Raw genomic sequence first — 14,484 nt, forward strand, 5'->3', positions numbered from 1 at the left:
TGTTATTAGGTGACGGGGGTGCAAAGTGTTATTGGGAGAGAGGGGGATGCAAGGTGTTGTTAGGAGAGATGGGGGCTTCACAATGCTATTGATATATACGAATATGCAAATTGTTATTTAGAGAGGGGATGCAAAGTGTTATTGGGAGAGAGGTGGATGCAAAGTGCTTTTGGGAGAGAGGTGGATGCAAAGTGATTTTGGGAGAGAGGGGATGCAAAGTGTTATTCGGAGAGCAGGCGGCTGCAAAGTGTTTTTGGGAGAAAGGAAGATGCAAAGTGTTATTGGTAGATGGGATGCAAAGTATTATTGGGATAGAGGGGTTTTCAAAGTGTTGTTTGGAGAGAGTTGGATGCAAAGTGTTATTTAGAGAGAGGGGGATGCAAAGTGTGATTGGGAGAGAGGGCGATGCAAAGTGTTATTGGGATAGAGGGGGATGCAAAGTGTTATTGTGAGAGAGGGGGATGCAAAGTGTTATTGTGAGAGAGGGGGCTGCAAAGTGTTATTGGGTGATGGGAAGATGCAAGGTGTTTTTGAGAGAGGGGATTCAAAGTGTTTTTGGGAGAGAGGTGTATGCCATGTGTTTTTGTTAGAGACGGGGATGCATCGTGTTATTGGGAGAGAGGGAATGTAAAGTGTTATTTGGACAGAAGGGAATGCAAAGTGTTATTGGGAGAGTGAGGGATGCAAAATGGTTTTGGGAGAGAGGGGGACGCAAAGTGTTATTGTGAGAGAAGGGAATGCAAAGTGTTATTGGGAGAAAGGCGATGTAAAATGTTGTTGGGATAGAATGGGGAGGAATGTTTTATTTCGAGAGAGGAGGCTTCATATGGCATTGGGAGATAGGAGGATGAAACGAGTTATTTGGAGAGGGGATGCAAAGGTTTTTTGGGAGAGAGGGGAATGGAAAGTGTTATTGGGAGAGAGGAGGAGGAAAATGTTATTGGGAGAGAGGTGTATCCAAAGTGTTATTGCGAGAGAGTGGGACGTAAAGTGTTAGTGGGAGAGAGGGGAATGCAAAGTGTGATTGAGAGAGAGTGGGATGCAAAGTGTTATTGGGAGAGAGGAAGATACATAGTGCTATTCGGAAAGGGGATGGAAAGTGTTATTGGGAGAGAGGGGGATGCAAAGTGTTACTGGGAGACAGGGTGATGCAAACTGTTACTGGGAGAGAAGGGGATACAAAGTGTTATTATGAAATGGGATGCAAAGTGTAACTGGGAGAGAGGTGGATGCAAAGTGTTATTGGGAGAGAGGGGTATGCAAAGTGTTACTGGGATAGAGGTTAATGCAAAGTGTTATTGGGAGAGAGGGGGATGCAAAGTGTTATTAAGAGAGAGGGGGATGCAAAGTGTTATTGGGAGAGAGGGGATGCAAAGTGTTTTTGGGAGAGAGGGGAATGCAAAGTGTTATGGGGAGAGTTGGAGTTCCAAGTGTTAGTGGGAGAGAGTGAGATGCAAAGTGTTAATGAGAGAGAGGAGAATGCAAAGTGTTATTGGGAGAGAGTGGAATGCAAAGTTTTGTTGGGATAGAGGAATGCAAAGTGCTATTAGGAGAGAGGAGGATGCAAAGTGTTATTGAGAGAAACGGGAGTGCAAAGTGTTATTGGGAGAGAGGGGGCTGCGAAGTGTTATTCTGAGAGAAGGGGATGCAAAGTGTTATTGGAAGATAGGGGGCTGCAAAGTGTGATTGGCACATAGGAAGATGCAAAGTGTTATTGGGAGAGAGGATGCAAAGTGTTATTGGGAGAGAGGGGTATCTATAGTGTAATTGGGAGAGACGTGGATGCAAAGTTCTATTCGGAGAAAGCGGGATGTAACGTGTTATTGGGAGAGATGGAATGCAAAGTGTTAATGAGTGAGAGGGGAATGCAAAGTGTTGTTGGGAGAATGTGGAATGCAAAATGTTTTTGGGAGAGATGGGGATGCAAAGTGTTATTGGGAGAAAGTGGGATGAAATTGTTATCGTGCGAGAGGGGGATGCAAAGTGTTATTTGGAGAGAGTTGATGTAAAGTGTTAATGGTAGAGAATGGGATGCAAAGTGTTATTTGGAAAGAGGAGGCTGCATAGTGTTATTTAGAGATAGGAGGATGTAAATTGTTATTGGGAGAGGAGAGCGGATGCAATGTGTTATTGGGAGAGAGGGGGATGCAGAGTGTTATGGGGAGGGGGGATGCAAAGTTTTATTGGGAGAGAGGGGCTGCAAAGTGTTATTGTGAGATAGGAATATGCAAGGTGTTATTGGGAGAGGGGTTGCAAAGTGTTATTGGGAGAGAGGTGGATGAAAAGCGTTATTATGAGAGACGGAGCTGCCACGTGTTTTTGCGAGATAAGGGATGCAAAGTGTTATTGGGATAGAGGGGGATGAAAGTGTTATTGTGAGGGAGGGGGATGGAAAATGTTATTGATAGAGCGGGGATGCAAAGTGTAATTGGGAGAGAAGGGAATGCAAAGTGTTATTGGGATAGTTGGGGATGCTAAGTGTTATTTGGAGGAAGTGAGATGCAAAGTGCTATCAGGAGAGAGCGGAATTAAAAGTTTATCTGGGAGAGTGGTTTTAAAAGTGTTTTTGGGAGAGAAGGGAATGCAAAGTCTTATTGGCAGAGAGGAGGATGGAAAGTGTTATTGGGAGAAAGGGGATGTAAAGTGTTATTGGGAGAGAGGGTGATACAAGGTGTTATTGGGAATGAGGGGGTTGCAACGTGTTATTGGGAGAGAGGAAGATGCAAAGTGGTATTTGGAGATGGGATGCAAAGTGTTATTGGGAGGGAGGGGATGCAAAGTGTTATTGGGAGAGAGGGGGGTGGAATGTTTTATTGGGAGAGAGTTTGCTGCAAAATGTTATAAGGAGATAGGAATATGCAAAGTGTTATTGGGACAGGGGATGCAAAGTGTTATTGGGAGTGAGATGGATGCATATTGTTTTTGTGAGAGAGATGGATGCAAAGTGTTATTCGGAGAGAGGAGACTGCAAAGTGTTATTGGGAGATATTAAGATGCAAGGTGTTATTGGGAGAAGAGATGCAAAGTCTTATTAGTAGATAGGGGGATGCAAAGTGTTATTGGGAGAAGGTTGATGTAAAGTGTCATTGGTAGAGAATGGGGTGCAAAGTGTTATTGGGAGAGAGGGGGATGCAAACTGTTATTGGGAGAGAGGGGGATGCAAGGTGTTATTGGGAGAGAGGGGCTGCAATGTGTTATTGGGAGATAGTAAGATGCAAAGTGTTTTTTGGAGATGGGATGCAATGTATATTTCGGAGAGAGGGGGATGCAAAGTGTTATTGGGAAAGAGGGGGTTGCATCGTGTAATTGGGAGAGAGAGAATGCAAAGTGTTTTTAGGACAGAGGGGAATGCAATGTGTTATTGGGAGAGTGAGGGATGCAAAATGGTTTTGGGAGAGAGGGGGATGCAAAGTGTTATTTTGAGAGAGGGGAATTCAAGGTGTTATTGTTAGAAAGGGGATGTAAAGTGTTATTGGGAGTGAATGGGGAACAAAGTTTTATTTCGAGAGAGGAGGCTGCATATGGTATTGGGAGATAGGAGGATGAAAAGTGTTATTGGGAGAGGGGATGCAAAGATTTTTCGGACAGAGGGGGATACAAAGTGTTATTGAGAGAGAGGAGGATGCAAAGTGTTATTGAGAGAGAGGAGGATGGAAAAAGTTATTCTGAGAGAGGGGTATCGAAAGTGTTATTGGGGGAGAAGGGGCTGCAAAGTGTTATTGGGAGATAGGAAGATGCAAGGTGTTATTGGGAGAGGGGATGCAAAGTGTTATTGGGAGAGAGGGGTATCCAAAGTGTAATTGGGAGAGAGGTGGATGAAAAGTGTTATTGGGAAAGAGGGAATGCAAACTGTTATTTGGAGAGAGGGGAATGCAAAGTGTTATTGGGAGAGATGTGGATGCAAATTGTTTTGGAGAGAGCGGGGGACGGAAAGTATTATTGGGAGAGAGGAGGCTTGAAATTGTTATTGGGAGATAGGAAGATGCAAAGTGTTATTGGGAGAGGGGATGCAAAGTGTTAATTTTAGAGAGGTTGATGAAAAGTGTTACTGCGATGGAGGGAGATGGAAAGTGTCATTGTCAGAGATGGGGCTGCAAAGTGTTATTGGGAGAGGGGGTGCAAAGTGTTATTGGGAGAGAGGGGAAGCAACGTGTTGTTCGGAGAGATGGGGGCTTCAAAATCTTATTGATAGATAGGAAGATGCAAATTGTTATTGGGAGAGGGGATGCAAAGTGTTACTGGGAGAGAGGTGGATGGAAAGTTCTTTCGGGGGAGAGGTGGATGCAAAGTGCTTCTGGGAGAGAGGGGGATGCAAGGTGTTATTCGGAGAGCAGGGGGCTGCAAAGTGTTATTGGGAGATTGGAAGATGCAAAGTGTTATTGGTAGAGAGGAATTTGCAAAGGGTTGTTAGGAGAGAGTTGGATGCAAAGTGTTATTTAGAGAGGGGGGATGCAAAGTGTTATTGGGAGAGAGGGGGATGCAAAGTGTCATTGGGATAGAGGGGGATGCAAAGTGTTATTGGGAGAGAGTGGGGATACAAAGTGTTATTGGGAGAGAGGGGATGCAAAGTGTTATTGGGAGAGAGGGGAATGCAAAGTGTTATTGGGAGAGTTGGGGATGCTAAGTATTATTTGGAGGAAGTGAGATGCAAAGTGTTATTTGGAGAGAGCGGAATGCAAAGTGTATCTGGGAGAGAGTGGTTTGCAAAGTGGTTTTGGGAGAGAAGGGATTGCAAAGTGTTATAGGGAGATTAGAGGATTCAAAGTGTTATTAGGAGAGAGGAGGATGGAAACTGTTATTGGGAGAAAGGGGATGTAAAGTGTTATTGGGAGAGAATGGGGTGCAAAGTGATATTTGGAGAGAGGAGGCTGCATATGTTTTTGGGAGATAGGAGGATGCAAAATGTTATTATGAGAGGGGGATGCAAAGTGTTTTTGGTAATGAGGGGGATGAAAAGTATTATTGGGAGATAGGAAGATGGAAAGTGGTAATTTGAGATGGGATGCAAAGTGTTATTGGGAGAGAGGGGGATGCAATGTTTTATTGGGAGGGAGTTTGTTGCAAAGTGTTATCAGGAGATTGGAATCTGCAAAGTGTTATTGGGACAGGGGATGCAAAGTGTTATTGGGAGAGAGGTGGATGCAAATTGTTTTTGTGAGAGAGGTGGATGCAAAGTGTTATTGGGTGATGGGAAGATGCAAAGTGGTATGTGGAGATGGGATGCAAAGTGTTATTGGGAGGGAGGTGGATGCAAAGTGTTATTGGGAAAGAGGGGAATGGAATGTTTTATTGGGAGAGAGTTTGCTGCAAAGTGTTATAAGGAGATAAGAATATGCAAAGTGTTATTGGGACATTGGATGCAAAGTGTTATTGGGAGTGAGGTGGATGCATATTGTTTTTGTGAGAAAGGTGGATGCAAAGTGTGATTCGGAGAGAGGGAACTGCAAAGTGTTATTGTTAGATAGGAAGATGCAAGGTGTTATTTGGAGAAGGGATGCAAAGTGTTATTGGTAGAGAGGGGGATGCAAAGTGTTATTGGGAGAAAGTTGATGTAAAGTGTTATTGTTAGAGAATGGGGTGCAAAGTGTTATTAGGAGAGAGTGGGATGCAAAGTGTGATTGGGAGAGAGGGGGATGCAACGTGTTTTTGCGAGATACGGGATACAGTGTGTTATTTTAATGGAGTGAGAGAGTGGGATGCAAAGTGTTATTGGGAGAGAATGGGATGCAAAGTGTTATTGGGAGAGAGGGGAATGGAAAGTGCTATTGGGAGAGAGGAGGATGCAAAATGTTATTGGAAGAGAGCAGTATGCAAAGTGTTGTTAATAGAGAGTTGGATGCAAAGTGTTATTGGGTTAGAGGAGGATGCAAAGTGTTATTGGGAGAGAGTGGGATGCAAGGTGCTATTGGGAGAGAGGGGCTGCAATGTGTTATTGGGAGATAGGAAGATGAAAAGTGTTTCTCGGAGACAGTGGGATGCAAAGTGTTATTGGGAGAGAGGGGGATGCATCGTGGTATTGGGAGAGAGGGGAATGCAAAGTGTTATTTGGATAGAGGGGAATGCAAAGTGTTATTGGGAGAGTGAGGGATGCAAAATGGTTTTGGGAGAGAGGGGGATGCAAAGTGTTATTGGGAGAAAGGGAATGTAAAATGTTGTTGGGAGAGAATGGTGATTAAAGTTTTATTTCGAGAGAGGGGTATCCAAAGTGTTATTGGGAGAGAGGGGGATGTAAAGTCTTATTCGGAGAGAGGGGAATGCAAAGTGTGATTGGGAGAGAGTGTGATGCAAAGTGTTATAGGGAGAGAGGAAAATGCAAAGTGCTATTCGGAGAGAGGTTGCGAAGTGTTATTGGGAGTTAGGGGTATGCAGAATGTTATTGGAAGAGAGGGGGCTGCAAATTGTTATTGGGAGACATGGGGATGCAAACTGTTATTGGGATAGATGGGGCTGCAAAATGTTATTGGAAGATAGGAAGATGCAAAGTGTTATTGGGAGATGGGATGCAAACGTGTTAATGGGAGAGAGGTGGATGCAAAGTGTTATCGGCAGGGAGGGAGATACAAAGTGTTATTGTGAGAGATGGGGCTGTAAAGTGTTATTCTGAGTCAGGAAGATGGAAAGTGTTATTGTGAGAGGGGTATGAAAAGTGTTACTGGGATAGAGGTGGATGGAAAGTGTTATTGGGAGAGAGGGGGATGCAAAGTGTTATTGGTAAAGAGGGGGATGCAAAGTGTTATTGGGAGAGAGGGGATGCAAAGTGTTTTTGGGAGAGAGGGGAATGCAAAGTGTTATTTGGAGAGTTGGAATTGCAAGTGTTAGTGGGAGAGAGTGAGATGCAAAGTGTTATTGAGAGAGAGTGGAATGCAAAGTTTTATTGGGATAGAGGAAATGCAAAGTGTACTTGGGAGAGAGGAGGATGCAAAGTGTTACTGGGAGAGGAGGGATGCAAAGTGTTATAGTGAGAGACGGGATTGCAAAGTGTGACTGGGAGAACGGGGGATTCAATGTGTTATTCTGAGAGAAGGGGATGCAAAGTGTTATTGGAAGATAGGTATCTGCAAAGTGTCATTGGCACATAGGAAGATGCAATGTGTTATTGGGAGAGGCGATGGAAAGTGTTATTGGGAGAGAGGGGTATCTATAGTGTTATTGAGAGAGAGAGGTGGATGCAATGTTCCCTTCGGAGAAAGGGGGATGGAACGTGTTATTGGGAGTGAGGGAATGCAAAGTGTTAATGGGAGAGAGGGGAATGCAAAGTGTTATTGGGAGAATGTGGAATGCAAAATGTTTTTGGGAGAGAGGGGGATGCAAAGTGTTTTTGGGAGAAAGTTGATATAAAGTGTTATTGGGAGAGATTGGGGTGCAAAGTTTTATGTGGAAAGAGGAGGCTGCATATTTTTATTGAGAGATAGGAGGATGTAAATTGTTATTGGGAGAGGAGAGCGGATGCAATGTGTTATTGGGAGAGAGGGGGATGCAATGTGTTATTGAGAGAGAGGGGGATGCAAAGTGTTATTGGGAGAGAGGAGGCTGCAAAGTGTTATTGTGAGATAGGAAGGTGCAAGGTGTTATTGGGAGAGGGGATGCAAAGTGTTATTGGGAGAGAGGGGCAACGTGTTTTTGCGAGATAAGGGATGCAAAGTTTTTTTTGGGATAGAGAGGGATGCAAAGTGTTATTGTGAGAGACGGGGATGCAAAGTGTTATTGGGAGAGAGGGGATTCGAATTGTTATTGGGAGAGAGGGGAATGCAAAGTGTTATTGGAAGAGTTGGGGATGCTAAGTGTTATTTGGAGGAAGTGAGATGCAAAGTGTTATTTGGAGAGAGCGGAATGCAAAGTGTATCTGGGAGAGAGTGGTTTGCAAATTGTTTTGGGGAGAGAAGGGAGAGCAAAATGTTATTGGGAGATTGGAGGTTTCAAAGTGTTATTGGGAGAGAGGAGGATGGAAAGTGTTATTGAGAGAAAGGGGATGTAAAGTGTCATTGGGAGAGAATGGGGTGCAAAGTGATATTTGGAGTAAGGAGGCTGCATATGTTATTGGGAGATAGGAGGATGCAAAGTGTTATTGGGAGAGAGGGGGATGCAAGGTGTTGTTGGGAATGAGGGGGCTGCAAAGTTTTATTGGGAGAGACGATGATGCAATGTGGTATTTGGAGATTGCATGCAAAAAGTGTTATTGGGAGGGAGGGGGATGCAAAGTGTTATTCTGAGAGAAAGGGATGGAATGTTTTATTGGGAGAGAGTTTGCTGCAAAATGTTAGCAGGAGAGAGGAACATGCAAAGTGTTATTGGAACAGGGAAAGCAAAGTGTTATTGGGAGTGAGGTGGATGCATATTGCTTTTGTGAGAGATATGGTTGCAAAGTGTTATTGGGAGAGAGGGGACTTCAAAGTGTTATTGGGAGATAGGAAGATGCAAGGTGTTTTTGGGAGTGGGGATGCAAAGTGTTATTGGGAGAGAGGGGGATGCAAGGTGTTATTGGGAGAAAGTTGATGTAAAGTGTTATTGGGAGAGAATGGGGTGCAAAGTGTTATTTGGAAAGAGGATGATGAATAGTGTTATTGAGAGATAGGATGATGTAAATTGTTATTGGGAGAGGAGAGGTGATGCAATGTGTTTTGGGATAGAGGGGGATGGAGAGTGTTATTGGGAGGGAGGGGGATGCAATGTGTTATTCAGAGAGAGGGGCTGCAAAGTGTTATTGTGAGATAGGAAGATGCAAGGTGTTTTTGGGAGTGGGGATGCAAAGTGTTATTGGGAGAGAGGGCGATGCAAAGTGTTATTGGGAGAGAGGGGATGCAAAGTGTTATTGGGAGAGAGGGGAATGCAAAGTGTTTTTGGGAGAATGAGGAGTGCAAAATGTTTTTGGGAGAGAGGTGGATGCAAAGTGTTATTGGGAGAGAGTGGGATGAAAGTGTTATCGTGAGAGAGGGCGATGCAAAGTGTTATTGGGAGAAAGTTAATGTAAAGTGTTATTGGGAGAGAATGGGGTGCAAAGTGGGAGAGAAGAGGGGATGCAATGTGTTATTGGGAGAGAGGGGATGCATAGTGTTATTGGGAGGGAGGTGGCTGCGAAGTGTGATTGTGAGATAGGAAGATGGAAGGTGTTATTGGGAGAGCGGATGCAAAGTGTTATTGGGGGGAGAGGGGGATGCAAAGTGTTATTGGGAGAGAGTGGATGCAAAGTGTTATTGGGAGAGAGGTGTATGCAAAGTGTTATTGGGAAAGAGGTGGATGCAAAGGGTTTTTGGGAGAGGGGAGATGCAAAGTGTTATTGGGAGAGAGCTGGATGCAAAGTTTTATTGTGAGAGACGGAGCTGCAACGTGTTTTTACGAGAAAAGTGATGCAAAGTGTTATTTTAATAGAGTGATAGAGGGGGATGCAAATTGTTATGGTGAGAGAGAAGGATGCGAAGTGTTGTTGGGAGGGAGTGGATGCAAAGTGTTATTGGGAGGGAGTGGATGCAAAGTGTTATTGGGAGAGTGGGGGATGCGCCGTGTTATTGGGAGAGGGGATGCAAAGTGTGATTGGGAGAGAGGAGGATCTATACTGTTATTGGGAGAGAGGTGCCTGCAAAGTTCCATTTGGAGAGAGGGAGATGGAACGTGCTATTGGGAGAGAGGGAATGCAAAGTGGTATTGGGAGAGAGGGGAATGCAAAGTGTTATTGGGAGAATGAGGAATGCAAAATGTGTTTGGGAGAGAGGTTTATGTAAAGTGTTATTGGTGGAGAGTGCTATGAAAGTGTTATCGTGAGAGAGAGGGATGCAAAGTGTTATTGGGAGAAAGCTGATGTAAAGTGTTATTGGGAGAGAATGGGGTGCAAAGTGTTATTTGGAAAGAGGAGGATGCATAGTGTTATTGAGAGAAAGGAGGATGTAAATTGTTATTGGGAGAGGAGAGGTGATGCAATGTGTTATTGGGAGAGGGGGGGACGCAAAGTATTATTGGGAGAGAGGATGATGCAAAGTTTGATTGGAAGATGCGGATGCAAAGTGTTATTGGGAGAGAGGGGTTCAAAAGTGTTATTGGGAGAGAGGGGGATGCAAAGTGTTATTGGTAGAGAGGGGGGATGCAGTGTGTTATTGGGAGATAGGAAGATGCAAGGTGGTATTTGGAGATGGGATGCAAAGTGTTATTGGGAGGGAGGGGGATGCAAAGTGTTATTGGGAGATAGGGGGATGCAATGTTTTATTGGGAGAGAGTTTGCTGCAAAGTGTTATCAGGAGATAGGAATATGCAAAGTGTTATTGGGACAGGGGATGCAAAGTGTTATTGGGAGTGAGGTGGATGCATATTGTTTTTGTGAGAGAGGTGGTTGTAAAGTGTTATTGGGAGAGAGGGGGCTGCAAAATGTTATTGGGAGATAGGAAGATGCAAGGTGTTATTGGGAGAGGGGATTCAAGGTGTTATTGGGAGAGTGGTGTATGCAAAGTGTTATTTGGGGAGAGGTGGACGCAAAGTGTTATTGGGAGGGAGGGGGATGCAAAGTCTTATTGGGGGAGAGGGGGATGCAAAGTCTTATTGGGAGAGAGGGGGCTGCAAAGTGTTATTGGGAGATAGGAAGATGCAAGGTGTTATTGGGAGAGGGGATGCAAAGTGTTATTGGGAGAGGGGGGATGCAAAGTGTTATTGGGAGACAGGGGGATGCAATGTTTTATTGTGAGAGACGGAGCTGCAACGTGTTTTTGCGAGATAAGGGATGCAAAGTGTTATTTTAATAGAGTGATGGAGGGGGATGCAAAGTGTTATTGTGAGAGAGGGGGATGCAAAGTGTTATTGGGAGAGAGTGGAGGGAAAGAGTTATTGGGAGAGAGTGGATGCAAAGTGTTATTGGGAGAGAGGTAAATGCAAAGTGTTATTGGGAGATTGGTGGCTGCAAAGTTTTATTGGGAGAGAGTGATATGCAAAGTGTTATTGTGAGAGAAGGGAATGCAAAGTGTTATTGGGAGATAGGAGGATGCAAAGTGTTATTGGGAGAAAGGAGGATGCAAAGTGTTATTGGGAGAAAGGGGATGTAAAGTGTTATTGAGAGAGAATGGGATGCAAAGTGTTATTGGGAGATAGGAGGATGCAAAGTGTTTTTGGGAGACAGGGGGTTGCAAATTGTTATTGGGAGATAGGCAAATGCAAAGTGTTATTGGGAGAGGGGGTTGCAAAGTGTTATTGGGAGAGAGGGGGATGCAAAGTGTTATTGGGAGAGAGGATGATGCAAATTTTTATTGGGAGATGGGGATGGAAAGTGTTATTGGGAGAGAGGGGTTGAAAATTGTTATTGGGAGAGAGGGGGATGCAAAGTGTTATTGATAGAGAGGTGGATGCATAGGTTATTGGGAGAAAGGGGATGAAAAGTGTCTTGCTTTATTCTAGTAATGATGGAGTACAAAGCTACCGAAACAAATTCTCCACGTCATAAACAGGTTATTTTTCAAGTCATAGATAGGTGGTAAAAGTAGATTTTGTGTTGATTTATCATTTTTAGATTATATATAAAAATACATAATAATGGCTCCGAAACCAAAGAGCCTTAACCCTAGAAATATGTTAAAATTATATTTTTGGAGGATATTTAGGAAATCAGAAATTTAATTTACCTTTATAATGAATATGCTATTTACAAATTATTATTATTATTATTATTATTAGCGCACATACAACACAAATAATTCATAATCTAACCTTAAACAGGTGAGAAAAATATACCTTTTTTAAAACAATTTAGTCTTTGAAAGTTATCAAATACACTGACACGTTATATGATTTGTTATTATGAATTTTACAGAAACATTATAAAGACGGTTTTATTCAGACTGCATGTTTTTGTAATGAATGGCATATAATTAAAATTATTGGTAAATCTATATTTTGTTAACATTACATTATTATGATTCACATAATTTTGCCACTGTAGTTTCGTCCCGTTTATGTTAATTTTGCTGAATATAGCGGTTGGTATCTTGCACGTTGTATATAGGATTGATGTACCGAGTTTTAGTTTACCTGTGAGCCGTTCCAACCCGACACACGTGGATGAACATTAGACTTTTGCGCAACAAGGTGTAAATAAAAATAACATTTTTTATTATTGCACTCACCGATGTCGACTTTATATTTCCAGATTACAAACGTTTCCAGCGACAGACCAAAATTTGGTTTCAAATTTTCAAGGTTATGAAGGGTTAAATAATATTCCGCTAGTTTGTAATTACGTACAATCATTGGAATACGAGGTGGAGAATGATTATTAGAAGACCTGACACAAACTATAATAGCCATATGATCGTCTTTCGTGTTAAGCATAACATTGTAATGTAAACTCAGATAGCATTTTACCACTGTGGCCTTTTTTATAACTGGAAGTTGATGGAAAAGATCATTAAATTATTTAGTATTAAACATTATCAAATGTAATTACCAATGAAATAATTAAGTGTTAGAAAGTATGTATATTTTTTCTTAGTCCTAAGAGATGATTGTGGTCAAAATTCTTTGAAAAATTACCTTTCTTTACCACCCATTATATCATTGGCGCCATCGTATGCAAGAAGTATTTTGACCAATTCGTAGTTTGTCCTGAGTGGAAACTCCTGTCCAGTAAGGTTGATGAAGTATTTCCATGATTTGTGTTTATGCAGTAAGTTCCTCATGCAAGTCAGGTCAGCATCTAGAACTGAAAGTGTACCCCACTGAACATCATATAATTTAGAAGCAATGAACACATTTTCAAAACAGGATGCAATGCTTGTCATTGCGTCTTTCACGTCATGTGCAGCTTTTCTGTCCACGTGTATACAATATATATTCTGAGGTCTGTATATCGCTCGAAGGAGTCTCTCTGCCTGATAAACATCTTTGTACATCAATATGCTGAAGGCCAATGGAAAGGTTTCTTCCACTGACGTTAGTGAGCTCATGATATATCCTCTTTTCTCTAGAAAAGAATCGCAATGTTTGGTCATATTGATATACTCTGTGTCACTTATAGGTTTTGGCTTAAAGATTTCCATAAGTGTATACGTCTTTTTCATCTCAGTGGAATCTCCATCAAATAATTTCCTACAGCTGACAATATTCAATGGCTTCATATTTTCAAAACCACCCCCGCTAAATGGAATGATTCTTTCGATCTGAATTTCACCAGCTGCTTTCAGATTATGAAGGCTATGAGAAGCAGGTGACAAGAAATATATATATACACCATGTTGCACAAAAAAGAGGGACACAACTATGGCAACTATAAAGCACCACACTCGTTTCAAATTCATCTGTTAATCACTTTCTGTGGGTCCGATTGAAAGTAACACAAACCTGAAAATGTAATTAAGTAGTGAGAGTTAGCAACTAATGAAGTTGATCATAATTAGATCCTAGAAAAATAAAAAGTTAGATATCATTCATATATATATATATATATATATATATATATATATATATATATATATATATATATATATATATATATATATATATATATATATATATATCTGTGTGTGTGTGTGTGTGTATGTGTATACAGTGGAATGATATCTAATTTGAACATTGAAAATTGCTAAAGACCATTTAAATACACCTATGATGTATCTTCATTTATAACATTATGTACTAAACCAATATTGTTATGCACACACCAAGATTTGTACAGATCATACGAACATTTCTCTGCCTTAATATTTTATCAAAATATATTCTTTTGGAAAAATAGGTCTTTTTTAACTGCCTCAAACACAATAATTTAAAAGTCGTAGAAACGTATACAAAATTCAAATATTTTTTCACATATTGATCTATGTAGATCCATCTGCCAAAATAGAAATGTATTAATATACGTATTGGAAGATTAACTAATTTGTTTCCATGTTTAGAATCAAATGTCACAAGTCTTTTTAACCAAAGACAATTTTAAAACATTAACGCACATTCGCTGAATTTAGTTTTGTACATTATATTTGTTTAAAAAATTAATATTACGTCGACTCGTAAGAAATTATTACAAAATGTAGATAATTCGTGTAGTATTTTTATAGAAGTATTAGATGATGCCTTAAAATGAATTATTGTTGTTTTCGTCCCTAATGTTTATAGTTTAATTTGATAGCGTCATAGACATTTATCTTTGTAAATATGAAAAACGAAGAATTCAGAACAGTCGCTTTCGAAATTGTATTTTGAGTAATATGGGATATTTAAATTTGTTATAATTTCAAGCAGTATTGTCCCAATCTTGTTAGCATATGTGTTAGAACCGGAAAATGTAAAAGCATCCATGTTAAAAACGTTAAAGCCAAATATAACAAAATCGAATTCAATGTGAGTGATGTGTCTGAGCCTTCTAAAGCAATAGCCATCTACAGTAAGGAAAGTGTCAACAGCCACCAAGGCGCAGTAAAGTGTCAATAGCCACCAAGGCGCAGTAAAGTGTCAATAGCCTCCAATTCACAGTGAAGTGTCAATAGCTACCAAAAGTTAGTGAGTGTCAATAGCCAA

At 41.4% G+C, this 14,484-nt stretch overlaps 1 protein-coding gene across 1 annotated transcript in view; it reads right to left on the reverse strand.

Annotated features, from left to right (window-relative positions):
- The window catches only part of LOC149777792 (beta-1,3-galactosyl-O-glycosyl-glycoprotein beta-1,6-N-acetylglucosaminyltransferase-like), a 114,345-nt gene extending 101,043 nt beyond the window's left edge, over positions 1 to 13,302 (reverse strand). Inside the window, exon 1 of the mRNA XM_089938263.1 lies at positions 12,502 to 13,302. Coding sequence (XP_089794389.1) covers positions 12,502 to 13,265 — 764 coding nt within the window. The 5' untranslated portion in view covers positions 13,266 to 13,302. The remainder of the gene's footprint in view (positions 1 to 12,501) is intronic.
- Positions 13,303 to 14,484: the final 1,182 nt, after the last annotated feature.

The sequence above is a fragment of the Sinohyriopsis cumingii genome, chromosome 17, assembly GCF_028554795.1.
Source record: "Sinohyriopsis cumingii isolate HCF-2022 chromosome 17, ASM2855479v2, whole genome shotgun sequence".
Classification (NCBI taxonomy): domain Eukaryota; kingdom Metazoa; phylum Mollusca; class Bivalvia; order Unionida; family Unionidae; genus Sinohyriopsis; species Sinohyriopsis cumingii.